General features: G+C 48.0%; 3 protein-coding genes across 4 annotated transcripts; 2 read left to right on the forward strand and 1 right to left on the reverse strand.

Moving 5' to 3' along the window:
- Positions 1–32: 32 nt before the first annotated feature.
- TK2 (thymidine kinase 2) lies at positions 33–27135 on the reverse strand. Of its 2 annotated transcripts, XM_054169890.1 has the most exons (10): positions 11728–11963; positions 10883–10920; positions 9644–9718; positions 8204–8257; positions 7148–7237; positions 6523–6596; positions 3684–3772; positions 3283–3362; positions 2088–2168; positions 33–1110 (listed from the first exon to the last, which is right to left on the reverse strand). In XM_054169890.1, the coding sequence occupies exons 1-10, from the start codon at positions 11900–11902 to the stop codon at positions 1012–1014; spliced, it is 855 nt and encodes a 284-aa protein (XP_054025865.1). In that variant the 5' UTR covers positions 11903–11963; the 3' UTR covers positions 33–1011. The 2 variants fall into 2 exon arrangements, with proteins under 2 accessions (XP_054025865.1, XP_054025866.1); XM_054169891.1 differs by lacking the exons at positions 10883–10920; positions 11728–11963 and adding an exon at positions 27045–27135.
- Positions 11978–14753, forward strand: CKLF (chemokine like factor). Its single transcript, XM_054169893.1, has 4 exons — positions 11978–12114; positions 12249–12407; positions 13380–13475; positions 14613–14753. The coding sequence occupies exons 1-4, from the start codon at positions 12052–12054 to the stop codon at positions 14715–14717; spliced, it is 423 nt and encodes a 140-aa protein (XP_054025868.1). The 5' UTR covers positions 11978–12051; the 3' UTR covers positions 14718–14753.
- Positions 26655–27701, forward strand: LOC128898134 (protein phosphatase 1 regulatory subunit 3E-like). Its single transcript, XM_054169888.1, has one exon. The coding sequence runs from the start codon at positions 26677–26679 to the stop codon at positions 27631–27633; it is 957 nt and encodes a 318-aa protein (XP_054025863.1). The 5' UTR covers positions 26655–26676; the 3' UTR covers positions 27634–27701.
- The last annotated feature ends 135 nt before the right edge of the window (positions 27702–27836 follow it).

A 27836-nucleotide genomic window follows, 5' to 3' on the forward strand; every position in this document is an offset into this window, starting at 1 on the left:
CTAACAAGGTGTGGCCATTGCTCAGAGACTGGGATCAGTCTGCCTGGGGGACGTGATCAGCTCCTGCCATTGGGGTTTTTCTTCCCTTCTTTCCTTCACACTTCCTCTATCTTAACCCAAAAAGAGTCTTTAATTTTGCTCTTCATGTTCTCCCCTGCTCTGCTGAGGAAGAAGGAAGCAAGCAGCTGTGAAGGGGTCTAACTGTTGGCTAGGTCAACACAACCTCCTTCATCTTCTTTCAGGTACCTTTCTGTTCTTCCTAACCATTTGGGGTTTTCTGAGCTGGTTTTTCCCCCTGTGGGGGTTATTAAAATTCTGTGGTTTAAATCAAGAATCAGAAGCAAATAAATTCCAGGCTTAAACCCAGCTATTTATGATGACTACAGTACTTTTTATCTACATGTCTAGAGCAGACTGCAAGCATTTCACATTTATGACACAAAACAAACAACCTGTTTAGGTTGGTTCCATTCTCTAATATTAAATACCCCCCACCCTGCCTCTAAATGAAAAACTACACAAGGAACAGCAAACCACCAAAGAAAGGTGCTCTGTGTCCAGCACATCTGTCATGTAAAATGATTCCTTTATATTCTGCTGCTAACACCAAACTGGAGAGGGTGGCTCACACCCCTTCAGGCTCTGCTGGAACTGATTCTTTCAAAATACAAAAATGGGGTTGTCTTTGGAGAAAAAAAACTTAAGAAGAAACTTAGGTTACTTCAGAGGAAGCAACAAAGTTGGAAATGAGAGGAAAAAGCCACACTTTATCTGGCTAAAACTGACACAGTAAAGCTGGCAGAGAACCTAAACACAGGAAAGGGATTTGATTTCTACTCTGCTTAGGATTTGTGTCTGAACATCTCAGAGCAGCAAGTTCACAACATTCTACAAAGCATACTGAAGAAAACCCCAAAAACCACCACCAACTAATATTTAGAAATATTATAAATACCCCAAATTGCCCCCAGATCAGACTTGATGTGTTTAAAATGCAGCAGTGGCAGACTCCTATAACTGGTGGTGTCTGTTTGATGGGTTGAGGATTTGGTCCCTGTTTTCTTCGTACTTCTCTATCATTTTCTGCATGTCGTGGTCAGCTCCAATGACCTTGGAAAGAAGAAGATGAAATTAGAAATAACTGACAACACAAACTGTGGTTGGTCTTAGGCAAAAGAGAACAGCAAGAGAGACAGAGAATGGCAGGCTGCACAAGGGCTTCATTTCTGCATGGTGCCACACCAGCGCACAAGTCATAGCTAAGAAAAAGCAGCAGCCACAAAGGCAAGAGGGGATTCTGCCCCTCTACTCTGCTCTGCTGAGACCCCACCTCCAACACTGCCTCCAGTTCTGGTGTCCCCAGCATAAGAAGGACACAGAACTGTTGGAGTGACCCCAGAGGAGCCTACAAAGATGATCCAAGGGCTGGAGCATCTCTGCTATAAGGACAGGCTGAGAGAGCTGGGGTTGTTCAGCCTAGAGAAGACTGCGGGAACCTCAGAGCTGCTTTCCAATATCTGAAGGGATCCTACAGGAAGGCTGCAGAAGGACTTTCAAGAGGCTGTCTAGAGAGAGGACAAGGGGGAATGGTTTGAAGCTGAAGGAGAGCAGTATGAGGGTGGTGAGATTCTGGAACAGATTGCCCAGGGAGGTTGTGGATGCCTGCTCCCTAGGGGTGTTGAAGGCCAGGGTGGATGAAGCCTTGAGCAGCCAAGTCTAGTTGGGAGGTGTCCCTGCCCATGGCAGGGAGGTTGGAGTAGATGATCTCCAAGGTCCCTTCCAACCTGAGCCGTTCTAGGACACTCCTAGAGCTTTCTCCATTAGCTTTCTGTCCAGAAGCTGACATCCCCTGAAAAGTTCCAGGTCTAACCTTCAAACAAGCACAGGGAGCAGAGCCTCAAATTCCACCAGAGATGGAAGCCCAGACTTTTATGCTGTACTCTGTGGATAGCTATAAACACTTCTCTGTGGTTTTCCTTCTTTAGAGGTTATTAGAAGAGCAGGTGGATTTCCTTGTCACACAGAACACTACCTGAAGTGCACCATCTTCCACAGGCTTAACTGGTTATAAACAACACAATACTTACAAGCACTGGGCAGGAAACTTCAAACAGTGTGTGTTTGATGAGCCACTCTTCATAGAGCTGATGGATAGCTTCTAAATACTCCTAGAAAAGAGGGATTCAAATAACAGATGTTCAGGGATGAAACACACATTCTTGGTTTTATACATTTGGAATTATTTAAGAACTGCAATAGAAGCCACTAACAAAACAGAAGGCTTCTGAGAAAAATTAATTCCCAGTGCAAGATTTCACTCCAAGGCACAGCTTACAGGAGCATAGGGCTCTTAGCTCCTTTGAAGATCAAGAACTACATTTCCCCTCCCATAAAGCATGGTTGAAGATTTTACAGAGGAAAATACACCAATGTAAGGACATAAAGGGCAGGACTTGCAAAGACTATGGCAAGGAGGCACTTCCTGTCATACTATATACCCCTAAAATTCCCTGTTCACCTCCTAACTCCATTCCCTGTAAAAGCCCTTCTGCCTGCCATCAGCTCTTAAGGTTTTTTCATGCAGACTACTGAACCTTCATCCATTTTTGTTCTCCCACCCCTAGGCAGAGCTGCAAAGTTACACAATGTCTCCTCAAATCCATTGTAAGGAGGATTTATTCTCCAAGATAACATCTCACATGGCCCAAAAATCTAGCTCTTTGCATCCACCTTCACCTGACAATTGCTCTACTGAAACCACCCAACTCCAGAGGTACTCCTGGGTGGGCTTCCTCTTGGTGAAAGCTTGTTTCCTGAACCATCACTCAGTGTCAGGAGCTGATTTTTGAGCACACTCCCACCCTAATCATTTTCAAGATGTTTCTTTGCAGAGACATTTCCTGCAGACACATCCTGGTGATAGCAGACAGCAGAAAGTGCCCACCTAAACCTTCAGCACCTGCAAGCACAGCTCTCTGTGCTTCAGCTGCATGTTGTTACACCATTCAGTGCCCTCTTTACATCTTGGGGAACATTAAGAGTGGATGAATGCTGCACCCAAGCAATGAGCTACAGGGCACTGATAACTAAAACACCACACTTGGGAAGCCAGTGGGCATGGCAGATCCTAAATTAAATTAAATCAATCAAAGTCTTAATTTGCAGTGGAAACAGCAGCCTCACATGCTGGCAATACCCTCAGGATACAATTTTAGTGATTAGATTGGAAGCATTCTGGTTTTCAAAGACATGGTAACCACAAATACTGAAGGAACTCCTTACCAGAGGAATGATCTTTTCCTCTTCTCTGCATCTTCTCTTTAACCTCTCATAACAAACTTCAGGAGAAGTCTGCAGATAAACTGTGGTAACAAAAAGTTACAACAAAGATCAACTTTAAAAGCAAAGAAACTCGGTTTACATAGTCTAGAAGGAAAGAATCCTGGCTTAAGCCCCACCACTGAACCTCCCCTTTGGCATTAGTCAGTCCATGAACCACCCACAAATTCATGCTGTCTGATGCTAGACAATGGCAGCCACTCTTATTTATTATTTATTACCTGAATTATTATTTATTACCTGAACAAAGTGATTATTTATTACCCAAGAAAGAATTATTGTTTTCTCCTAGTAAGGAAACCCTACCCACAAACACGCCCCTGCAGATGCCATCCAAGCCTTACCGATCAAATCAACTGAAACATCAGTGTTCTTCTGGATCCAGTCAAACCATTCACTCAGGACAACATAATCCACCTCTGGCATCTTCCCACTGAATAAACAGAACAGCCATCACCCAGGGAAAGCATACAGAGGTCAGTTCCAAACTGATGGGTTTTCATCTAACTAAAATGACTCCAAATTTACTCCAGCACATATGAATCCCAGAATTGTTTCAGTTGGAAATGACCTTTAGGATCATCCAGTCCAAGCATTCTCTAGCTCTAACAAGGCTGGAGCTAAACCGTGGACCTCAGCAACACATCAAGGCCTCTTTGAAACACCTCCAGGGATGGGGATTCAACCACCTCCCTGGGCAGCCTGCTCCAGTGCTTAAGAAACCTTTCAGGGAAGAAGCCTCTTTTAATGTCCAATCTAAACCTCTCCTGGTGCAACCTGAGGCCATTTCCTCTCATCCTAGGACTTGTTACTTGGGAGAAGAGACCAACTTCCACCTAGCTCCAACCTCCATTCAGGGAGCTGTAGAGAGCAACAATGTCTCCCCTCAGCCTCCTCTTCTCCAGGCTGAGCAACCCCAGTTCCCTCAGCCACTCCTGAGACCTGTTCTCCAGACCCTACAGATACTAAAACAAACAAGCTCATTTTTTCTCATTCTCCTTCTTTCTCCTCCAAAAACTTCTGATTTAAGGGTGACAGAGCCCTGCAGCAGGCTGCCCAGAGAAGTTGTGGAGTCTCCATTATTAAGACTTTCAAGACCCATCTGGATGTGCTCCTGTGTGACCTGCCCTAGGTGACCCTGCTCTGGCAGAGGGGTTAGACTCAACGATCTCCAGAGGTTCCTTCCAACTCCCACCATTCTATGATTCTGTGATAACCCAGAACAATATTTCCACTTCAACAGGCAAGAAAGCATGCCCCTGTCTGTACCTCCCTTCTTTATCTGTCATCCAGCTGAATCTCTTGCCTCAGAAATGGGACAACACAATTCAGTGCTTCTGTAATGCAGCAGTTGTGTTTCTGGCTAGCAGGAACACACAGCATTTCCTGCTGCTTTTCTCCAAGGTGTATGGGGAAAGTGGGGAAGGCCAGAAGAAATGAGGTACAAGACAAAGCTCCACTGGTCTGCTCCTAGAAGGTACTTCCAGCTCAGTTCTGTATTGACCTGCCCTGCAGACACCATGCCTTTGCCTTCCCTCTGTCCATAGGGCAGAGGACTCTGTATCAGGCTCAAACTCCAAAAAGACACAAAAAGGTATTTTTATTCCCAAACTTTGCTGATATTTGAATCCTATCAACTGAAGTTTGTTATTGCAGAAGTTAAAGGTGAACAGAACCAGCTCTGTGTCACAAAACTCCCTGAATTCACAGGGCACAAAGCTTACTCTAGAACATGCTATGCATACTCACGTTCTTCTATAGTTTTACACCTAACACAGTGTCTCTCTCAGTGCTAAACTCAGCTGTGCACTGGTGGTAAGGTCTGGGACACTCCTGCAGGAGAAGCTCACAGCAATTGCTCACAATTTAAGCCTTCCATCAGCTCTGTAAAGCTTACTCTATTTGTCTCCCTGGGAAAGAGCCTGCAAAGCCAAACACAAACACTGGGTGACACTGGGTCAGAAAAGAGCTGATACTCCTGGTAGTCCCACAGCTCTTCACCCCATGCTTCAACCAATCACTCTCCTCAAAGAGAAAAGCTTGTGTGAGAGATTACAAGGGATTCTCCCTCTGTAAGACTGAGACCCTCTTCTGCTCGCCTGGCATCTGAACTGTCTCATTAAAATTTCAAAGCAGCTCCACGACGACTTGTGTAGCATGGGTGACACCTTGTGGCATGCAGCCACTCTCCCTGCAGACAGGAACAAGCAATTGGGTTTGTCCCTGAAGACCCCTGAAAAATCATTTCAAACAAGCATCTGTGATATGCACTGCAAACAATCATAAAACCAAACCCACACCCCAGACCACTGCTTGTTAGTAGAGGAAGGGCAAATTCTCATCACCCATATAGTAAATAGTTTGTTTCAGTCTTACCCCCAGGACAAAATAAACCAGGTTGGGCCTGAGTGCTCTGCCTCTGTTCCATGCACATCTAGGAGTGGGGACCTCATTCAGATTCATAGAATGGCTTAGTTTGGAAGGGACCTTAAAGATCATGGAATCCTAGAATGGTTTGGCTTCAAAGGGATATTAATGATTGAGTTCCAGGCCCAATGACATGGGCAAGGATACTGCCCACTAGCCCAGGTTGCTCAAGGCCTTATCCAACCTGGCCTTGAGCACCTCCAGGTAGGGGACATCCACAACCTCTCAGAGCAACCTGGGACCTTAGAGGCAAACGGCCCTTGATCTTTCTGTACTCACCAGTCTCCTTTGTTCCTGTGAATCCTGATTCTGAGCAATACTATGTGACCTAAGCTCCTGCTTGTCCCTCAAGTTCCTGCTTGCAAGAAATGCCAACCCTGGATGCTAGGTGGGACAGCACTATCCAGTTCTCTCCCTCCTACAGTGTCACTCTTCACATCCTCATGGGTTTCCACCTGCTCAGCGTGTGTTTGCTTTGCTTCAAGCAAGACTTTTGTATTCAGCTGGAGAGCAGATAGCTTCAGTATGTGGTGCTCTTAGAGATGCTCTAAATACACTTCTAGAAAAGGCTCTCACTTGGCTCATGTTCTACAGATTTTATTCAACCAAAGGGCAGCACACCTTCTTGCCACCCTAACACAGATCTGACAGATTTCACAGAGCACTTAGATGCAAATTACCAAAGAAATCAGTCAATTGTACATAGGCATAATCTAATTAAGGCCCAAAAGCCCAGTCCCAAATGCAACACCATACCTGCGGTACAGGTTCTCTACAAAAATGTACTTTGCACTGTGGATTGATCTCTCCATCATTCTCACAGGGGAAATCTACAAAGCAAAACTTCACAGTCACTGACCACTTCACATTTTTCAGCATGCTTCTTTCTTTCACAGACTGCACTGGGTTGGAAGGGACCCTCAAAGGTTGTCTTGTCCAACCCCCCTGCAGTCAGCAGGGACACCTCCAAGTAGATCAGCCTGCCCAGGGCCACATCGAGCCAGATCTTGAATGTCTCCAGGGAAGGGGCTTTAAATATATCTCTGGGCAACCTGTTCCAGTGCTTCACCACCCCCATTGTGAAGAGCTTCCTCCTGATGTCCAACCTAAATTTGCCCTGCTCCAGTTTCAAACCATTGCCCCTCGTCCTATCCCTATAAGCCCTTCTCAGCAGGTCCCCTTCACACACTGAAATGCAGCTCTAAGGTCTCCCTGAAGCCTTCTCTTCTCCAAGCTGAACAGCCCCAATTATTTCAGCCTGTCTCCATAGCAGAGGTACTCCAGCCCTGCAATCATCTTTGTGGCCTCCTCTGTGTCTCTTGTTACTACTCAGGACTGCATCTAATTTTTTGTTTTCCATTAAAAGGAAAAGGTTGTTCACCATTGGCTTGGTATGCTGCTCCAGCATTGTAAGCTGGATGTAAGTCTGCAGAGTTATCCCCCATCTTGAAGCATCTTGGTACATTAAGCCCTGGAAGCAAGAACAAAGCAGACATTTTTGTGAGTTCAAACAGCAAAAAAAGGCAGAAATAAATAAAGCTGGGTGCTTAGGGTAAGGTGAGGCAGTCAGCACCACCTGTCAAAACTGTCTACCAAGAAAAAGAGTTGGTGGTGGTGATTCCCTTCTGTGAGGGACATTTCATAGAATCATGGAATAGAATCATAGAACAGTTTGGGTTGGAAGGGACCTCCAAAGGTCATCCAGACTAACCTCCCTGCAGTCAGAAGGGACATCCTAGATCAGGCTGCTCAGAGACTTGTCCAGCCTGACCTTGAATATCTCCAGGGATGGGGCCTCAACTACCTCCCTGAGCAATCTGTTCTGGTGTTTCACCACCCTCATGGTGCAGAACTTGTTCCTAACATTGAATCTAAATCTCTTCTCTCATTTCAAATCACTGCCCCTCGACCTGTCCTTGCAGGCCTTTGCAAGCAGTCCCTCTGCAGCCTTCTTGCAGCCCCTTTCAGGTACTGCCAGGCTGCTATTAGGTCTCCCTAGAGCCATCTCTTCTCCAGGCTGAACAAAACCAGCTCCCTCAGCCTGTCCTCATGCCTGATCATTTTTATGTCCCCCCTGGATCTGCTCCATCAGGTCCATGGCATTCCTGTGTTGAGGGCTCCATAGCAGGACACAGTACTGCAGGTGAGGTCTCTCCAGAGCAGAACAGCGTGGCAGAATCCCCTCTCTCCATTTCTGGCCACACTGCTTTTGATGCAGCCCAGGCTGGCATAAGCCTTCTGGGCTGCAGGTGCACCCTGTCACATGCAATGTTTCTATCTGATGCATCCCCTAATGACAGTAAAAGATCCTTCTGCATCATAGAGCTTTATTTTTTGCTGTCTAAGATAATGACCACACCTTCTCTAAGAGTTTTGCTGAATGGTAACAAGTCCCCATGCAGCAACTGTAACTGTAGACATTATTTCTGCCACTTACCAGGATGTTGTGACCACGGACATTCCTCCACTTAGCCACTGGTTCTGTCAAAACCTTGGGAAAAAGAATTACTCCACATTAATCATCTTGTGGGTTCCAAATCCTTGATTTGCCCCTGCAAGTCTGTAACTATATAAAAATGCTCAGTGAAGTCAGAGTGTTCAGGACTTGTATTGGAAAGCTCAGCCAAAAAAACAACTGAACCCTGTCATACAGAAGGTAATGATGAACACTTTAAAAATAGAGGAGCTGCATTATACAACATCTTTTTTTTTTGCATTTTTTAACTGCCAAAATAAAACTCTTGACTGATTACTTAGTGAGTGTGGATAGAATTTCCTTTTCTCAAGTCAAAATCAGTACAACATAAGGGACACAATGGCTCAGCTGAGTGCCAGCTGCACGGAATCACAGGATATATTTGGCTGGAAGAGACCTTTAAGATCACCCAGTCCATTCCCTCACAAATGGACTTCTCACACAGTAACACTTGCCAGGAAAGGAAAAGAGGATCAGACTGCTACCATAATATATTTTTGTATTTGTGCTCTAACAAACAAAAGGTATTCAAAACTTCCACAGAATTCACCACAGAGCTTCTGTTCTGAATAGGTAAAAATCGTAAGAGACTTCTCTGGCTCAAACAGGGTCTGAAACTCCAGCAGTGCTGTACAGCCAGGCCTGGGAAGTTAACTGGCTTTGCCTAAAATGCTGCACTACTTCAAGCTCAAGTTTACTTGCCCTTTGTCTTCACAGTTATTTACTCCATTGGAGTTAATCACCAAACACTCCCAGGCAGCCCAGCACTTCTATGAGGAACCCTAAAGTATGTTCCCTGGTCTGCTGGGAAAAGGATTCATACCTGCTGGATATACAAACAGTTGCTCACTGAGCTTTGATCTTAGCTTTGGCTAAAGTACAGCAAGCCTGCTCTTCCCCTAAGCTTCTTGCAAGCAACATGAAATCCAACACCACCCCAGTCTAAGGAGTTCTACCAGTTCTTTCATTCATTAACAAAGCCATCCATTTCCTGGCATCTCCATCACACCACAGCAGGATTTTTACAGCATTTCTGCTTGCTTATTACAAGACATATCTGCGATTTAAGTGACAGGAAAGAGCAAACAGGCATGTCCAAACAGGCCCAACCCATGTGGATTGCTGGTACTTTACAGCAGAAACCAACTCCAGGAGCAGAGACTCTCACTCACAGGTTTTACTGATATTTTGGCATCCTGTACTGTATTACATATGACCTAAATTTCTCCTCTGTGACATCAATGCTTGTGGGAGGTGTCCTGTTCAGTGCCCTGGCTCACGACCTGCAGCTCCTCTCTCATCAGCCCAAGAAAGGACAACACTTCCCAGCTAACTGTCAAATTTGTCAAGACAAGCAGCTGCTTGATGATGTAAAGAGAGAAAAAAAAATACACCCAGTACCTCAATGCTGGTGGTCTGTGCAAAGTAATCCAGGCATGTTGTTTTGCCACTTGCAATGTTCCCCTCGATACATATCTGAGGAAAAACAGGAGCACCTTTACAAACCAGGCTGTCAGATAGCAGCAGAGGACACATGCAGAGGCCACTCTTTCCAGAGCAATATGGAATAGCCTTACAATGGAAATAAGTTGCTTTACAGGAAGACACTGGAGATCCCTTTGGATTCTGACTCCCTGCAGGCCACCACTTCTCTCCCTCCCACACATACCAACTGCCTCTCTTCAAGGTCAGGTTGGACACGGGATGTAACTGTCCCCCTCTACTCACCTATGTCCTCCCTTAGGCTGGGAGAGAGGAAATTTAGACTGGAGATCAGGATGAAACTCTTGACAGGTGAGACACCAGAACAGGTTGTCCAGGGAGGCTGTGGATGCCCTCGGCCCTGGAAGTGTTCAAGGCCAGGTTGGATGAGGCCTTGAGCAACCTGGGCTAGTGGGAGGTGTCCCTGCCCACGGCAGGGGTGTTGGAACTAGATGATCTTTAAGGTCACTTCCAACCCAAACTATTCAATAATTCACCAGGCAAGGGCAGCTCTACTCTTGTGAACCTCTGCAACCAGCAGGCTGCCATTGCTTCCAAATTCCCAGCCATTTCCTAGCCTCCCTCCCATGGCCCCAAGAGCTTCTGATGGTCACTTGTGGGACTGTGGCTCCCCAACACAACTCACCTCAGAGACCTCATCTCAACTTTCAACTTAAATGCCTACTGTACTGGTAATTCCACTATCCATTGGATAGCTAAAACCTTACAATGCATTCTGTTTATTTTAATTGCTCAGGCATCTGAAAACAAACTAAGAAAACTTTGTTGCATCTGTCCTAAAATAATTTATAGCTTAAAGTAATCACAGCTTCACAGACTGCATCAGGTTGGAAGGGACCCTCAAAGGTCACCTTGTCCAAGCCCCTAGAGTCAGCAGGGACACCTCCAACTAGATCAGGTTGCTCAGGGTCCCATCAAGTTGGACCTTGATTGTCTCGAGGGATGGAGCCTCAACCACATCCTGGGGCAGCCATTCCAGTATCTCACCACTCTCATTGTGAAGAACTCCCTGCTGTTGTCCAACCTAAATCCACCCTGCTCTAGTCTAAAATTGATTCCAAATCCAGAAAAACACACAGGCAAGGTTGTTCAGAGCAACCTTTTCCATAGCTTTCTGAACAAAATACAAACACTTACAACCGTCTTTCTATCATCTTCTTTTATCAGATGTTTATCTAGAATGGAAATAAACAGCAGTTACAACCAGGGAGGTCTTCATATCCAGAGCCTCTCAATGTGACACCCCCCCCCCTATGAATTTTTTGCTAGATGATCAAGCTTTAAGGTTACAGGCAACCTTACCAGACAGGTTGTGGCGTGCACTGACACAGATTTAGCCTACGTTCTCCACTGGCCTTGACACTACCAAGAGGCCGACGGTGAGCGCCTACACCCTTTGAGCAGACTTTTGTTACTGCTGATCCTCGATGGGTTTCCATCAGGGAAAAAAAAATTATGGAAAGGACCTCAGAGGCCTAACCAGCAAGCTGAGCAGGGGTAAAGATTTTAGGACACCTCCAAGATGAGCAATGGAGATGACTTGCATCTCAAAACTGCCTGTATAAAACTTGTGCCAGCAATGCTAGGATTACTGAACCTTATCAGGTGCCCAGAAAGGGTAGTGTCGGAACCCAACCGCTGCTGGCGAGGGGGCACAAGGGTTATCAGAGCCACCAGAAGAAAGAGAAAGCTGTAGATTTACTTAGTCTGAAGAAGAGGGAATTGAGAGCCGAGCTCTGCCTTGTACAGAGGCTCCGTAGCTCCTCACAGCGATGCCATCGCTGATGCACAGCTTTATAAAGAACGGAGCGATGCCCTCTGCATCTCCCCCACCCGCCCCGCCGCCTCCCCTTTACACGTTCAGGGAGCGGCTGTCAGCAACCCGTCCGCCCTCCCCTTGCCAGCGGGACCGCCGCCGCTGCGTCGAGCTCGGGCTACCGCCGCCCCAGATCCCCCGGCCCCGCTACCCGCCGCGGACTTACAGCCGCCAGCGCCGCTGGGGCCGGGCCGGGAGCGCAGCGCCAGGCCGGTCGCCGAGGAGCTCGCGGCCACTCCGCCCGCGCAGGCGGCTCCGGGGACTCCAATCGTCGCTCCCCGCCGCGGCCGGGCCCCGCGCAGCGCCGCGGGCCGCGCCCAGGTGGCACCCAGCCGCCACATCGCCCATCCCCGCCGCGGCCACCGCCACTGGCGCGGGCGGCCCGCTTCCGGCCGCGCGCGCTCACTTCCGCCGCGGGGAGAGGGCTGGGGCCAGGCCGGGACTACGCCTGAGGCGCGGAAGCTGCGCGGCCCAGCCCCGCTCCGCTACCATGGCGGTCGTGGACACCGGCTACCCCTACTCTTTGCGGGGCGCCCTGAAGATCCTCCGCACGGTAGGCAGGGCCTGAGGGGAGCGGGGCAGGCCCCCTGCGGGGGTCCCTCCGCTCCTGAGAGGGCGGGGAGCGGGGCGGGGCGGTGCTAACGCCCCGTTAACCACCGGTTAACCCTCGCTACCCTGTCCCCGCAGGTGCTGGCCTTGGTGGCCTTCCTGCTCTTTTTGCAGTCCCAGTCCCGCGGGGCGTACACGGCGCTGGCGGGCATGGAGATGATCATCACCGTGCTGCTCTTCCTGTTCTACTTGCTAAAGCTCGATAAAAAGCTGAGCTGGCTCTTCTGGCCGCTGGCCGTGAGTACCGGCCGGCCCTACACCGGGGGGGCGCTCACCCGTCACACAATCACAGAATGCATCGGGTTGGAAGGGACCCTCAAAGGTCATCCTGTCCAAGTCCCCCGCAGTCAGCAGGGACACCTCCAACTAGAGCAGGCTGCCCAGGGACACATCGAGCCTGATTTTGAATGTCTTCAGGGACAGGGCCTCAATCACATCTCTGGGCAACCTGTTCCAGTGTTCCATTACCCTCATTGTAAAGAACTCCCTAATGTCCAATGTCTACCCTGCTCTAGTTCTAAACCATTACCCCTCATTCTATCACCACAAGCCCTTCTAGAGTCCCTCCCCAGCCTTCCTGTAGGTCCCCTTCAGATGTTGAAATGCTGCTCCAGGCCGCACAATCCCAACTCTCACAGCCTGCCCTGGTAGAAGAGGTGCTGCAGCCCTCTGATCATCTTTGTGGCCTCTTCTGGATCCCGTCCAGAGGGTTGTTGTCCAACCATTTCAGATACTGGTCCTGTAATGTTAAAGACAAAGCCAGTGTCTCTGTGAACCCATTTTTCCTGACTGGGTGATTGTTCCTCTGCATTGATTTCTACAGAACTGACCCATACCCCTTAATAGTCCTTCCTCTAATGAGCATCATTCACACAACTTCATGATGCTGCACTTTCCCCCTCACAAATCAAACCTACACTTGACCTTAAACACTGGCTGCCTTCTCTGCCTTCCCTCCTAAAGTCACTGCAGCTTTAGCCTGTGAGGCGTAGCCAAAGTGCATGAATTTGCCAAAAAACCCCAACCCAAAGTAAAATGAGGAAGTTTTGTCAGAAAACACTGGTTTTGACATCAGACCACTGGGTGTCACCATGGACGTGGGTGTAATTCCAGCAATTTTGCTGGAAACACAGGATATTGGGAGCTACTCAGGTTTTCTTTCAGACCTAGATTTCAGAGTAAGTCTTTCACTTCCACTGGCTGTTGCAGGATGTTTTGAACTCGGTGATTGCAGCGTTGTTCCTGCTCATTGTGTGCCTGTTCGCAGTAATTATCAAGACCAACAATGGGACACTGGCTGGAGGAGTAAGTAGGAGCATTATTAACAAATTGCAGTTCTTACAGTAGGTAGGGTGTGACCTGCTTGGTGGGCTTCCATTGTGGCAAGACCATGAAAATAACCCTTGTGGGACAATGTATGCAGAAAAGAAAAATGAGTGCAAATTCACTGTAGTGTACTACAAAAAATAATCCTCAGTAAGTTGATAATATATTTAATAGTTTTTATATATTAAATATATTACTAAGTAGTATATTCAGTATATTATATTTAGTATTACTAAATTATGGGTATATTTATATATAAATAGAAATACTGGAAACTCCTAGAGTTTGGGCAGAACTTCCATCTTTTCAGCTTGCCTCAGCAGTATTTCCTGATTAGGACAAATCCATTTTAAAACCTAGAACTACGGAATCATAGAATGGATTGGGTTGGAAGGGACTGCCAAAGGTCATCTAGTCCAACCCCCCTGCAGTCAACAGGGACATCCTCCACTAGATCAGGTTGCTCAGAGTCTTGTCGAGCCTGACCTTGAATATCTCCAGGGATAAGGCCTCCACTACCTCCCTGGGCAACCTGTTCCAGTGTTCCAGCACCGTCACAGTGTAGAACTTGTTCCTAACATCCAAGAAACTTGGGGCTGGGCTGAAGAGTGAGAGCCATCCAAGTTTACTCCATGGCTGTTCTGCAAAGCCATTTTTCCAGTTGTCTGCCTGAAGTTGCATATTTTTTATATAGTTACACACATTTTCTTCACTTTGAAGGTATTTCCCCTTCAGAGCTTCAGAGGAGAGGAGCATTATTCTTTTCCTGCTAGGCTTGTTTTGACAGACACTGACTTTTCTCCAGGCCAATACCATTAATTAGGCAGTCCTTAAAGAGACAGAAGGGGTTTCATTTAGGATAAAAGCATTGTCTTGCATAAAGCTTAGCTTTCAAGGAGAACACACCACTCCAAGGCTTCACACAAACATCAGACAAAGCTGCTGATGGGTTTTAAACCTGGATGCTATTTAATTCATCAGCTCTCTCATCACACATGCATTTCGAAGGCTAGAGACAAGTTAGGAAGATGTGTGGACTGCTTTGAGGACTGGTAGATGAGTCTCTGCAGTAGAAGGTAGTGCATGGGGAAACTAACCTGCTGATTGTTTTTGTAGGTGTTTGGTCTCACACTGTGTGTTGTCTGTGTTGTCGACGCGGTTCTTGTTTTCCGGAAGATTAAATTTGATAGATCCAGAGGAAACAATACTGCTGAAAACTAAGATTACCATTTTACTAACAGAACAAGTCCAAGAGTGACTGTTCTCAAGAATGTGTGCTTCCATGTGTTCACTTTTGCACTTCCTGTGCATTTAGGTACTTCTTTAGAAAGTTCAGAAGGTTTCCTTGCATTTACAAGTGTAGTTTCAGTGTTGCAGTTTCACCAGTAGAAGCTTCACAGAAAGTTGTCCTGTTTTTTCTGAATTTGATGCCATTTTGACATGTTAATAAAAAGGGGGGGGGAAAGAAAATACAAATAGGCCTAAGTGTGTTGTTCATCATTATTTAAATGTTACTTCATGTGATGTACCAGTAAAAATCTACAGGAGAGTCTTTTTTACACTCCTCTTTTTGTTCCTGATGCCCCCGAACAGCTTCCTGGCTGCTGACTGTCTCATGCCATGGGAATGCCTGATTGCTAAGGCACTCTGATCCCTGAATTCTCATTGTCACGTTTGGGAAGTGCTGAGAACAGCGATCACCACAGGGGGTGAAGAGGGGGAATTAAAGCAGCTTTAGAAGCCACTTACAACTCTTCAGCCTCTGAGTTCTAGAGCTCAGAATGCCAGCCAGCACCCTCTGAACTACCCTCAACGTCCAAAGCGAGCAGCGAGCATCCCGCGATTGGAGAGCTCCGGGCTGACGCAGGGGTGGCAGCAAAGGGTTGGAGGGCGGGCGCGGTGACTGGGGCGGCTCCCTTTGGGAGGCAGAACTCCCGGGTTGGCTGGGGCTGCTGCTGCCCGGGCAGCGGGAGCTGTGCGGGGCAAAGGCGGGAAAAGGCTCGCCGGGGCCCTCTGCCCCTGTGGGACCCCCACGCACCCACCCGAAGCTGCTGCTGCGGGGGCCCCCACACGCACTAGGGGCCGCGCCGAGCGCTCCGCCGCCACCACCCAGATTTGGGGATGCTGAAACTTTTTTTCCACGTTTCCGCAGTGCACGATTTCCGCTTCCCTCCTTCACAAAAATAACCCAGCCCGCGCCGGCCCCGCTCCGCACGGAGCCGCTGCAGCCGTGGGGGAGCCCGCGGGGGCGGCCGCCCGGGGAGCTGCTCCGCTCCCGCAAGAAAAACATGGCATGATGAAGATTTTATTTAGTTGCCAGCACTGAATGATACACGGTTTGTGCTGAGCTCTCCACTCTCCTTACTTGGTTAAGTACATTAAGTTGATTAAGTACAAAAGCTTAAAACGTGTTCTAGACTCACATCAAGATCTGAACACTAGAAGAAAGTAATTCTTTCAAGTGTTAATAAAAAGTCGCATTTACAAGTGAAAATGTTTAGTAAGTGCCCAGACTTGGTACAAAGATAGTTAACAGTACCCCTTGGAACGACCTCTTCCACGCAGAAGGGAGCATTCGCTATTGGCCTTCGATGCAGCGAAGCTACAGAGAGCTGGCACAGCAAAAAGGCTGCTGCGTAACTTAATAACCATATCCTGCAAAACAAACAATGGAGAATTGCACAGACCTTATGTTCAGCACGCTGAAACCGCGGGCGCGGACTGCATTGCCCACGAAGTATCGCGCGGGACTGTCCCCCCGGAGCGCTGCCCCGGAGCCCTGCCCCTAGAGCGCTGCCCCCCTGCAAGTGCCGGCGCCCTGGGCACGCCGCAGCCTCTCCGAGCGATGTTGTTTGGCTTGGCGGCCCCCGAGAAGCCGCAGCGCGGGAGAGGTGGCCCAGCCCATTACCGGGCAAGTGTTGGGGTGCAGGCGAGTGAGGGATGGAGCCAGCCTCCCAAAGAGGGTGCTTGCAGCCCTGAACGTTTGAAATACCTGAACATTTCTCGGAGGGGATTAAAAAGCATTCAAAACTGTAAGTATTAGTGTGAGATGTTCCAACAGAGAAAAAGCTCTGCTGTTTATCTAGATATTGAAGAATGGTATTCATTTATATGTAAAAAAAGACTGAAATGACCTCCTTGGATCCTGTCTATCATACATAAAAGCTTCTAGAACATAAAAGCAAATCCCAAGTAGAGCCACATAAGGCTTTGACATCTAAATTGGGTATATGTGCGTTTAAAATAGTGGATTTTCTTTTGTGTGTGTTGTGTTTTTATTTCAAATTTAAACGGAAAAAAATCTGAACAGGGCCAAACTGACTGCTCCCGACGCAGAGGCAGGACATGGCCCGTCAGTGCTCACTGCTGCCTCCGCGTGTTTAATTGTCGGCATTGCAGCTGTGCAGCAGCGTGTTCCGCCCTCTCGGTGCCCAGTGCTGCCGCCCTGTGTTTAATTGTCCACATTGCAGCTGTGCCGCCTTGTCAGTGCTCAGTGCTGCCACCATATGCTTAATTGTCGACACTGCAACTGCGCAACAGCGTGTGCTGCCCTGTCTGTGCTCAGTGCTGCCACCGTGTGTTTACTCGCCGACATTGCAACCGTGCCGCCCTGTCAGTGCTGCCACCGCGTGTTTCATTTTCGGCACTGCCGTGTGCCGCCCCGTCAAGTCCCCGGTGCTGCTGCCTCGTCTCCAAATGCCCAGAATGCTTGAAAAGTCTTTGGAGGACTGGGTTGGGGAGGAGTGGGGTAGAGATAAAAAATGATTTAAACTTGCAGCTATTAGTGTGAGGGCTTAAACAGACAGAAATCTCTTTGGTTTTATATAGATACCAAAAATTTCTATTAATTTATAGTTTAAAAAGGCATTTTAAAATAAAAAGCCTGTATCTACTCTATTATAAAAAGGATTTCAGACGATCGAAACCGGCTCCCTCCGGCTCGATTCCTGTCCATCCGACTTGACCTGCAAAGCCCATGCGTAACTAGGCGGCGCCCTAAGCCGCCTGCGCGGAGTCCGTAGCAATGCGCCGCTATGCAACCCGTGCTCGGCGTCCATAGCAACGCCCGGAGCGGGTCCCGCAGCAGCGAGAGCTTCCCGGCTGCCGGCGCCAACTCGGTAAGAACGCGCCAGGCCCTTCGCAGCAAGGGATTCGATCGTCTACAATCCTTTTTGTAACAGAGTGACTGCCCTTTTAGGAGCAACAGCCTCGTCCCTGCTGCAGGATGATTCTGCTCGGTTCAGGCTTCTTCGTTATTCAGAACAGATTCGGCCCATGGACAAAAGTCACATCTCTGGCAGACTGATCCTCGTGAAACTTTCACTATTCAGAGACAGTCTAAAGGCACAACAAACTGACACACATTTGAGAACCGACTGAGAATAAGATAATGGCTGTGCAGAGGTCAGGGAAGCCTCATGTATTTTTGAGGCACATGTTTGCTGTTGCTGAGAGTTCACAGAATCACAAAATTATTGAGGCTGGAAAAGACCTCTGAGATCACCAAGTCCAGCCTATGACCTAACACCACCATATCAGCTAAACCATGGCCACCAAGGGCCACATCCACGCTTTTCTTAAAGACCTCCAGGGATGGTGACTCCACCACCTCCCTGGGCAGTCAATCCCAGTGCCTAATCAGCCCTTCTGTGAGGAAGTGCTTCCTAACATCCAACATAAACCTGCCCTGGTACAGCTTTAGGCCATGCGCTCTTGTCCTGTCACAAGGTGCCTGGGAGAAGAGCCTGACCCAGCTGGTCAGAGAGGTATAACTTCTTTACCATAGCATTCCTCCTTCACTCCATGTATCATAGAATTATAGAATCATTAGGGTTGGAAGGGACCTCAAGGATCATCTAGTTCCAACCCCCCTGCCATGGGCAGGGACACCTCATACTACATCAGGTTGCCCAGAGCCACATCCAGACAGAGATGAGGCTTCCCTGGGCAATCTGTTCCAGTGTCTCACCACAATCATGGGGAAGAACTTCTTCCTAACATCCAATCGTGTGGCATATCTTCAATCCCCACACAGTCTGAATCTACCCATTTCTAGTCTTGCTCCATTCCCCCCAGTACTATCACTGCCTGACACCCTCAAAAGTCTCTCACCAAGTTGCACCAGGGGAGGTTTAGGTTGCATATTAGGAAAAAAATTACTGGAAGAGTGGTCAGGGGCTGGATGTTAGAGAAGGATCAAAAACGTGCAGCGTGGAAGTCTCATGGACTGTGAGATGAATTTGTATGCAAGCACCTGTGAACAGGCAGCTTTCCTGGCCAGCCTCCTGAAGCTGTGGCTGTCTTAGGTATCTTCATATAGAATCATAGAATTGTTAAGGTTGGAAGGGACCTCAGAGATCATCCAGTTCCAAACCCCCTGCCATGGGCAGGGACACCTCACACAACATCAGGTTGCTCAGAGCCACATCCAGCGTGGCCTTAAAAACCTCCAGGGTTGAGGCTTCCACCACCTCCCTGGGCAACCTGATCCAGTGTCTCGCCACACGCATGGGGTGCTCATGCTTGCTTCTGCTGGCAGTGAAAGCATCCTGAGTGGTTTGTGTTTAATTCCTGAATTCCCTTCACTTAAAGAAATTGCCTGCTGGCAAGCTGATTGTTTTCTGTCAAAACAATGGAATTAGAGGCAGATTTTCACTCTGGCTCTGGGTTTTGACAGCGAGTCCTCTGGAATCAGTCCTTTGGAAGTTTACCTAAAACAAAAGGAGGGTAAGTGTTAATTTAACTTTCAGGTGTGCCATCATTGTGTTTTCACATTGTTGTCAAGAATTCCCTCTTTGCTTGTTTTGGTTTAGCACCTTGAACACAGGAAGCACTTCTAGCTGCTCCAGCCCTGAAGTTTCCTTTCCTTGATTGGGATTGGCATTATTCTTGAGAGAGGTAACACGTAAACAAGAAGCCGCTGTTTCCCGTGCTACAAGAGCCCAGTGTATTCAAGGACTCAAAGCTTCATTAAGCTTGTGATGGCTTAAGTGCTGTATATTTGTTTCTTTATGTTCTAGCCCCTTCACTGGCAGCTTTTCTGATCTCTCTCTGTAGCAATAATCTGCCAGTGTGGTTCTGGAAATATCTTGCACCACATTGTAAAACCTCTGATCTGACAGTTTCAAAAACCTCAGCAAAATCCTTTCCTGGCATAAAACACTGGAAAATGGGGAAATGAAGTGTATGGTTTTCCCTCCAAATGTGAACTTTTTTTCCCCCCTGTAGTCCTAAGGAATTTAGTACCTATCTGCAGTCACTGCAACTTCTAATTACTACATGGTTGGCTTTACCTACTGTTAACTGGTAATGCAGTTCATTTTTCAGTTTTCTCACTGGAACTACTTTCAGTGGTCTGAGTGGGGGAGACTATCTTTTCCCCACTAGGCTATGGAAAATGTTACTAGTTTCACAGATATCTGTATATGCTTGAATTTTCTATTTAGTGGAGAACAGGACTGAAACAAGCATGTAAGGATTCCTTTATCTTGGGGCTTCCTGTGAAGGATGCTTCTTTAGTAAAGATTGTGGTTTGTATTTAAATATGAAAAACAGATTAGAGAATATCATAGAAAGAAGGAAATGGTATGTTAGAGAGTGTCTCTGTTCTGTCAGAATGACATTTGTGTCACATTGGCCACAACAACCCCATGCAGTGCTACAGGCTGGGGTCCGAGTGGCTGGAGAGCGGCCAGGTAGAGAGGGACCTGGGGGTACTGGTCGATGGTAGGCTGAACATGAGCCTGCAGTGTGCCCAGGCAGCCAAGAGGGCCAATGGCATCCTGGCCTGCATCAGGAACAGTGTGGCCAGCAGGAGCAGGGAGGTCATTGTGCCCCTGTACACTGCACTGGTTAGGCCGCACCTCAAGTACTGTGCCCAGTTCTGGGCCCCTCAGTTTAGGAAGGAGGTTGACTTGCTGGAGCGAGTCCAGAGAAGGGCAACGAAGTTGGTGAGGGGTTTGGAACACAAGCCCTACGAGGAGAGGCTGAGGGAGCTGGGGTTGCTTAGCCTGGAGAGGAGGAGACTCAGGGGTGACCTTATTGCTCTCTACAACTACCTGAAGGGAGGTTGTAGACAGGCAGATGTTGGTCTCTTCTCCCAGGCAGCCAGCACTAGAACAAGAGGACACAGTCTCAGGCTGTGCCAGGGGAGGTTTAGGCTGGATGTTAGGAACAAGTTCTATACAGAGAGAGTGATTGCCCATTGGAATGGGCTGCCCGGGGAGGTGGTGGAGTCACCATCATTGGAGGTGTTCAGGAGGAGACTTGATGGGGTGCTTGGTGCCATGGTTTAGTTGTTTAGGTGGGTTGGATTGGTTGATGGGTTGGACATGATGATCTTGAAGGTCTCTTCCAACCTGGTCTATTCTATTCTATTCTATTCTATTCTATTCTATTCTATTCTATTCTATTCTATTCTATTCTATTCTATTCTATTCTATTCCTGAATAGTAGTTAGGAGGGCTTACTACTACAAAATAACTGTTTCCTGGGAATTAATCAAGTAGAGCTTGATTCCAAGTAGTCATTGGCTGATATTTTCAGATATCCATAGTACCGGAAGAGATGAAACATGTATCTAGATCCACAGTATCAACTATAATGAACTTTTGTAACTTTTTAATATGTTCTTTGTAACTTTCCCCCTTGCAACAAAATGCCTGCCCAGACAGATACAAAAACATTTACTTTTCTTCTTCAGGAAAAGTGAAGGAATGCAGGAGGCAGCAATCCTGCCAGCAGCACTGTGCTGGGTTTGGCATGGGTGCTTGTTTGGTTTGTTATTCAGTAGCTGACACTCCTCTCTCCACAGCAGAGGTGGTGTCACTTGAAAGATCAGATTTGTTGCCAGAAAAATGGTGGCCCTGTGCTAACCTCCAGTGCCACAACATTCATGCTGTGCACTGCAAGCTTTGTTTTTGTAGCTTATCTTCTCTCCAGAGTGTTATGCCAATCACTCCTGAATTAACAGAGATGGTTAATGCTTAACTAATAAAATTGTGTGAGCATCATACAGTAAGACAGATTCACAAGGTCATGAACCAAGGTAAACTCTTACAATGATGCTTACAATTGTGTGAGCATCATACAGTAAGGCAGATTCACAAGGTCAGGAACTGAGGTAAACTCTTACAAATGGTGGTCCTGTTCTAACCTCCAGCGCCACAACATTCATACTGTGCACTGCAAGCTTTTTTTTGTAGCTTATCTTCTCTCCAGAGTGTTAAGCCAATCACTTCTGATTTAACAGAGATGGTTAATGTTTAACTAATAAAATTGTGTGAGCATCATACAGTAAGGCAGATTCACAAGGTCATGAACTGAGGTAAACTCTGACAATTGTATTTTTGTGTTAATCTTGCATCTTTGTTTGGCTCTCAGTATTTGAAGAGAAAAACAAAAACCCACAAACCAACCACAAAGCAACCTTTCCAAGTGTCACATCTCTGTTTAGCAGAATGTGCAGCCCTGCAGCCTCCTGGAAATTATTCACTGATCTTTGTTTGACATCAAACATCCCTGATAACAACTCTGTGGATCACACAACTTGCATCTCAAATAGACAGACTGCATATCCTGGTTAGGTGAAGACAATATTTGGTACAGAAGATACCATAGTTCTCTAGCCAAATACTTTATCCTTTTTACATACCTCAGGCATTTTACCTAGGTCTAACCTGGCATTCTGAGATGTGACCAAGATATTTTCTTGAGGAAATAAATAAAGTCTGAGTTAATCATTCATGTGAAACAACATGAGAAGGTATTTTTAAAGTACAAGTGTGCAGAACAAGTGCATCACGCAAGGCTTACCAACTGTCAGTGTAAATACCATTGTCAGATTCATGTAGTCATATCAGATTATGAAACTCTTGGGTGATATTCTAGGGTAACCCCAGCACAGCTCATCAGCTACAGAAGAGCTGCACAGACACAAATGAGAGTAGAAGCTGACCTTTCCAATTCACATACTGAGTCACAACTTCATCTCAAAAGCTGATGTAATCATAATGCACTTCGCCTTTACATCCATTTTATCTGCCTACAGCTCTCATTACTAAAAATAAACCTCTGCTGGAAAGTTAAAGTGGACATGTGACAACAGCCACTTTGGATAAGCCCCAGCACACAGACACTCCTCCCTGTTAATGGTTCCATTGTAGTTCTGTCTAAAGCTCCCCAGTGCCAACATCTGCTTTCTCTGAGGTTAACTGGAGTCAAGACAATTGATAAATGCAGCAGAAGAAAGCTCCCAGTTCATTGCCTCCATCAGTTTTGCCGTTTTCTCTGCGAATCATTTAAATCTTAACAAAAGAGGAGACCAAAAGTCACTGTTCAGTTAGCTGGAAATTCTCAGGCATCAGAGGGATTTTAAAATGCGGTTTGGCACGGCAGAAATGTCAGAGCCACTCAGTGCTACATCGGCAGAACGAGAGGCTGTCTTTAAAAGTTTTGATGTCAGCTGGAAGATGCAGAGACAGGTCGACAAAAAGTTACTAGGACAATGTCATTAGGGCAAACTTTATCCTATGACCATGCTATTTAAATCTGCAAAGGAAGAGGAATCTGCAGGAATTAAAGCAAGGTCCATATGCTATTTGCTAAGTCTGTCAACACTCACTGTAATGTAAGACCTTCTGTTTTCCTTACCCTAAACTACAGCAAAACTCTATAGCTCTAGAATGTACACTCTGACTACTTTATTCCTGCTGGCACCCTCAAAACTACCTTGTCATAACCCCACTGTTTTTCAGTGAAAAAACAATAGGCACCTCTTCAAGAAGGCTGGCTGGGTCCCTGCTGATTTCTTTATCAGCTTTGTTATTGACAGCGTCACTTAGAAAAGAGCTGTGGATAATATCCTTAATATAGCACTGTAAATGAACAGGCAGATTAGACTTCTAAACTTAGGTGTCCAAAGTTTTGTGAACTACATTAGGGTAGAGATGCCTACCAGTGCATATATTAAGCCAGGGTTTCTGTATGTGTGGTTGTGCTTGCTCGCCTCTGGGGTTGTAAGCATTTGCCATGTACAAATATTTACAGTGGGCAACACCAAAAGGACTTCCTTTTACAAATGGTGTCTGATGTTTTCCAGTTTGAACTTGCACCACAGCTTCAACATCACAAAAGGATGCACAAGGCTGCAGGCTACTTGGGGGAATGTCTGTGTATGTTTGTTAAATTTCAGTGTTCAAAAGTTTCATTTACTGTGTCTGTCTTAAATTCATTGGACAAGGAAGACCAGCCTAGTAATAAGGACACTGAGAAGCAAAATATGTGAGAGCTCCCACAACTTTACCCTTGGCAAGTAAGCAACAGAGTGAAAAAAAAGCAGCAAGCAGCAGCACACCTCCCACAGTAGATTCAGCAAGATGTGTTGGCAAATGAGTGAGAAGGTGAGAAATACCTTTGTTATGGATTCTGGTGGAGCTTACATGGTGACAACACTCAAGAGACAAGGCTGAGGTGCCACAACTTGAGGTGTGTGAGGGAAATTGCAAGTGCAAATGTGAGTACCTCCTGGATTAGTTGAAGTTTTGATGATTTAAGTGCCATTTAATTCTGATTTTTTTAAAAGCCTGTGAATGGCTTTCTTCCACTCCAGAAGGATTACCTGTGAAGTTATTCACAGTGGGCATACAGTTATATCAAGCCTCTTTACCTTTTTCTCCACTATCCACACACCCATACAGGATTCTCCTTCCCTTGCAAGGCTAAAGAACCATCAGGTTTTACCTGATGATAAGAGCTGGACCATGTTCTTGTCATGACAATCAGTTCATATGGGTGTCCCTCATGTTGCCTTGACGTAGCTTGTCCAAAGCTTATTGTGTTTTGGTTTTTTTTCTTTTTGTTTGTTTGGTTGGTTTGGTTATTATTATTTTTTTGCTGAGGGTGGTGGTCTTTGGTTTACAGACTTTGGGAAATCTGTATTTTCAAATCAGTACCATGAACTACATTGCCTGACATCATCAGAGAAGAAAGGAGTTGGTTAATTATGATTTTTTAGCTCTGTGAAATATTACTGGAGAGGAGGCCTGAAGAAGCCCAGAGGCAAGAGCATTACACAAGTTTATGATATGAAGAAGTTAGGCAACTAAAGTTACCAGAACGGAGGAAGTCAAACTCTACTGAGGCACCTCAATTGTGTAAAGTACAGCAGAAGTTAAATTACTCCAAACAGTTGTGTTCCTCATGTGCAACACAGACATAGCTCAAACCCACTGAATGTCTAATCTTGTTTAAGCCAATTTAGTTTTATTAGTTCTGATAGTTTCACGGTAGTTTAAAAAACGCAAAGACTTTGCAGGCTCTTACTATTTTGTGGGTTTAAAGTTTAATTGACATCAGCAAAACCAAGAGTTACCTGGTTAGAAAATTTTTATCACAGCAGTTAGAAATTACTGAAAATAAAGAAATAAATAAATGAATAAAATTAGGAGGTCACCTTTAAGCCTGTTTGAACAATTCTGTGGGTTTGTTCTTTTTATCCCCCCAGTTTAGCAGGAGTATAAAAATACCACTCATGAGTTCATGTTGTTTTCCTGAAATAGTCATTTTTTGTGTGTGAGGAAGGCTTGGGAAAGAGGCCTAATGAATCCTTCCTGTGGTGTGTGTTAAAAGATAAGTGAGACAATCCTAAGATCCTGGGCTAATGAGTTCAGATATAATTCCTTACGTTATTACTACATCGTCTTTCAAGACCTATGATCATCCCGTGAGTGCAAGACAATGCCATGACAAATCACTGGGAAGCACAATGGTGTCAAATTTAGCACTGCTGGGCATCATTTTTCATTCCCTGTTTATGAGTCATCTGTCATGAAAAAGAAAAAAAATATATTTGGAGCCCAGCAACAACAACCTAGGAATTATCTTCATACTTATTGATAAAGGAACTAAAGCTGATTGTTCTGACGTGAGACAGGAGGAGCTTTTCCCAGTGTTCTGGAGGTACTCCCCCCGCTTTTAACTCTTGGTCCTCGTCGGGTTTACTTGCCCTGTCCTTAATCTCATCAGCCGCATTTCCACCGCCTAGACTTTCAGAGGAACATCAAGTGCTGCAGATAAAGTGATGAAGGTGTAAAAACTCCTGCTGAGAAGCTAAATCGGAATCGAATGTCAACACAGTTCAGGCTCAGTTCCTGGCAGGGTGGCGGGATCACTGTTTTTAATGCAATTTACTAATTAAAAGCGAGCAGCAGATTACGGAAAGTCTGGAACGAAGCGGCTTGCTAGAGAAGTATTTTAGCGCCCTGAACTGCCTGCACTGGAGTCTGCTTTTCATTAAACTACAGCTAATTTGGAAGCTGATGTTTCGTCATCGGCTCTCCATGTTTAGACTGGAGCTGCTTTTACTACAGATGCAAAACTGTAGTAGGGCAACGAGCAGGTGTATTTTATCCACCAGATGTACTATAAACGCATTACAGCAGATTAGCTGGATTTCTTCCTTTAAATGTACACTGCGAGATCCAACTTGCAAGCCAGCTGTTTCTTATGGGCCCGTTTAATCTTCCAGAGCCCGGCTTTGCTTCTTCCTTGAGCAGCTATTTCTGTAACGGATCGGGCGACGGAGAGGGAGAGCGCCGCTATGAATTTTAATGCATCCACTAGGGAATCCCTCCCGCCTCCTCTTTTTGGATGAGATCCTCGAGGAAAGACCCAGAACACAGCGAGGAGGAGGAGGAGGAGGAAAAGGAAGAGAGGGAAGAGAGGGAAGAGAGGGACGGCAGAGCCGCAGAACTGGGGAAAGCAGGACGGGGGAGCCGCCGGGAGAGGAAGGCTGGCAGCCGCGGGGTCTAATTCGGGAAGGTGGCTAGGACGACACCGAGGCTGTCAGAGGGGTGCGTAGGCAGCGTGGAGCCATGGGGGAGGAAGGATGACTCGGGGCGTATTTCGCTGCCCGACCCCGGCACGTCAGCAGCGGCCGGAGCGCCGCGGACACATGCACCCGCCGGCATCCCCCGGGACCGGCCGCGACGGGGACAACGTGGAGGTGATCCCGCTGCCGCTAGGTCCAGGAGAGAGGCAGAGCCGGCGGACCTGGCGCTAGATCGCTTCGCCAGCTGCACGCCGCGTCTCGAAAGGAGGAGCGCCGGCCAGCCGGGAGCGAGGCGCTGTGCGGCAGGCCCCGGGTCCTGCGCTAGCCGCCGCCTCTCCCACCTGCCGCTCCATGGATAAGGCGGGCTCGCTGCACACCTCGGTGCCCACGCCGCCGCCCCGGCTCTACCTGCCCCGCAACTTCAGCTGCAGCGCTTGCCTCTATGGCAGCCTGGCTGAGCAGTGCAAGGGGGGCTGCAGCCCCGACGGCGACGCCGCGCCCCCCCAGCCCGTGGTGCGAGAAGCGGCGGGCGAGAAGAAGCCGCCACCGCCCCGCGGCCGGGAGCCCACGTTGCCCGCTGTGCCCCCCAGCCCCACGCAGCGCCGCCGCGCCAAGTCTCTGCCCACACCCGGCGACCGCAGCCTGCGTCCGGCACTGCAGCAGAGCCCCTCTCGCCGCAAGACGGTGCGGTTTGCCGATTCCCTCGGCCTGGAACTCACCTCCGTGCGCCACTTCTGCGAGGCCGACCTGCCGCAGGTGCCGCTGCCCGCCCCGCCACCGCCGCGCACCGCCGACCTCTTCAAGACCAGGAAGCCGCCGACGCTGGGCGATCTGGAGCCGGTGCTGTTCGGACCGCCGTCGCCGCTGCTGGAGCCGCTCTTCCCGCCGCAGCCTGGCGCCAGCCCCGGCTTCGCGGAGCGGGTGCGACAACACAAGGTGAGGCTGGAGTGGGTGCGGGCCGAGCTGGCGGGGCTGCGCGGCGCCGTGCGCGTCCTCAACCTGGCCTACGAGAAGGCCGTGTCGGTGCGCTACACGCTCAACAGCTGGGCCAGCTGCGCCGAGGTGCCCGCCGCCTACCAGCCGCCCGGGCCGGCGGACGGCTTCACCGACCGCTTCGCCTTCTTCCTGCCCTTGGGCGCCGCCGCCGAGGCCACGCTAGAGTTTGCCGTCCGCTACCGTGTCGCCGGCGCCGAATACTGGGACAACAACGAAGGCGCGAACTACCGGCTGCGGGGCCGGCAGCGCGTCGTGCCCGCTGCCGGACTCCCGCAAGACCCTGACAGCACCGCCTGGATCCACTTCATCTGAGGCAGGGGCGCGGCAGGGGGTGGCCGCCTGCTGAGGGACTGAGGAAAGGAGTCGACGCGGAGGGAGCGCGGGGCTGGCGGGCTGGTCCTGCCCCCGCTGAGGGCCAAGGGTTGGCTGCCCCTAACCCCCCAGCGGGGCTCGGCACTCCTCCGGCTTCGCCAGCCCGCCCGGGGTTCTGCGGCCCAGCGCAGGCCTCGCTTCCA

Source organism: Dryobates pubescens, chromosome 19 (assembly GCF_014839835.1).
Source record: "Dryobates pubescens isolate bDryPub1 chromosome 19, bDryPub1.pri, whole genome shotgun sequence".
NCBI lineage: Eukaryota > Metazoa > Chordata > Aves > Piciformes > Picidae > Dryobates > Dryobates pubescens.

What these genes read in the sequence shown, in the direction of transcription:
- TK2 (XM_054169890.1), bottom strand. Translation starts at nt 11,902, where the DNA reads ATGTGGCGGCTGGGTGCCACCTGGGCGCGGCCCGCGGCGCTGCGCGGG. An exon ending in CCCCAGCGGCGCTGGCGGCT is followed by an intron (nt 10,921 to 11,727) that starts GTAAGTCCGCGG and finishes TTTCCATTCTAG; the next exon opens with ATAAACATCTGATAAAAGAA. An exon ending in TGTTTCAGTTGATTTGATCG is followed by an intron (nt 3,363 to 3,683) that starts GTAAGGCTTGGA and finishes TTGTTACCACAG; the next exon opens with TTTATCTGCAGACTTCTCCT.
- CKLF (XM_054169893.1), top strand. Translation starts at nt 12,052, where the DNA reads ATGGCGGTCGTGGACACCGGCTACCCCTACTCTTTGCGGGGCGCCCTG. An exon ending in CCCTGAAGATCCTCCGCACG is followed by an intron (nt 12,115 to 12,248) that starts GTAGGCAGGGCC and finishes CTGTCCCCGCAG; the next exon opens with GTGCTGGCCTTGGTGGCCTT. An exon ending in GGCTCTTCTGGCCGCTGGCC is followed by an intron (nt 12,408 to 13,379) that starts GTGAGTACCGGC and finishes TGGCTGTTGCAG; the next exon opens with GATGTTTTGAACTCGGTGAT.
- LOC128898134 (XM_054169888.1), top strand. Translation starts at nt 26,677, where the DNA reads ATGGATAAGGCGGGCTCGCTGCACACCTCGGTGCCCACGCCGCCGCCC.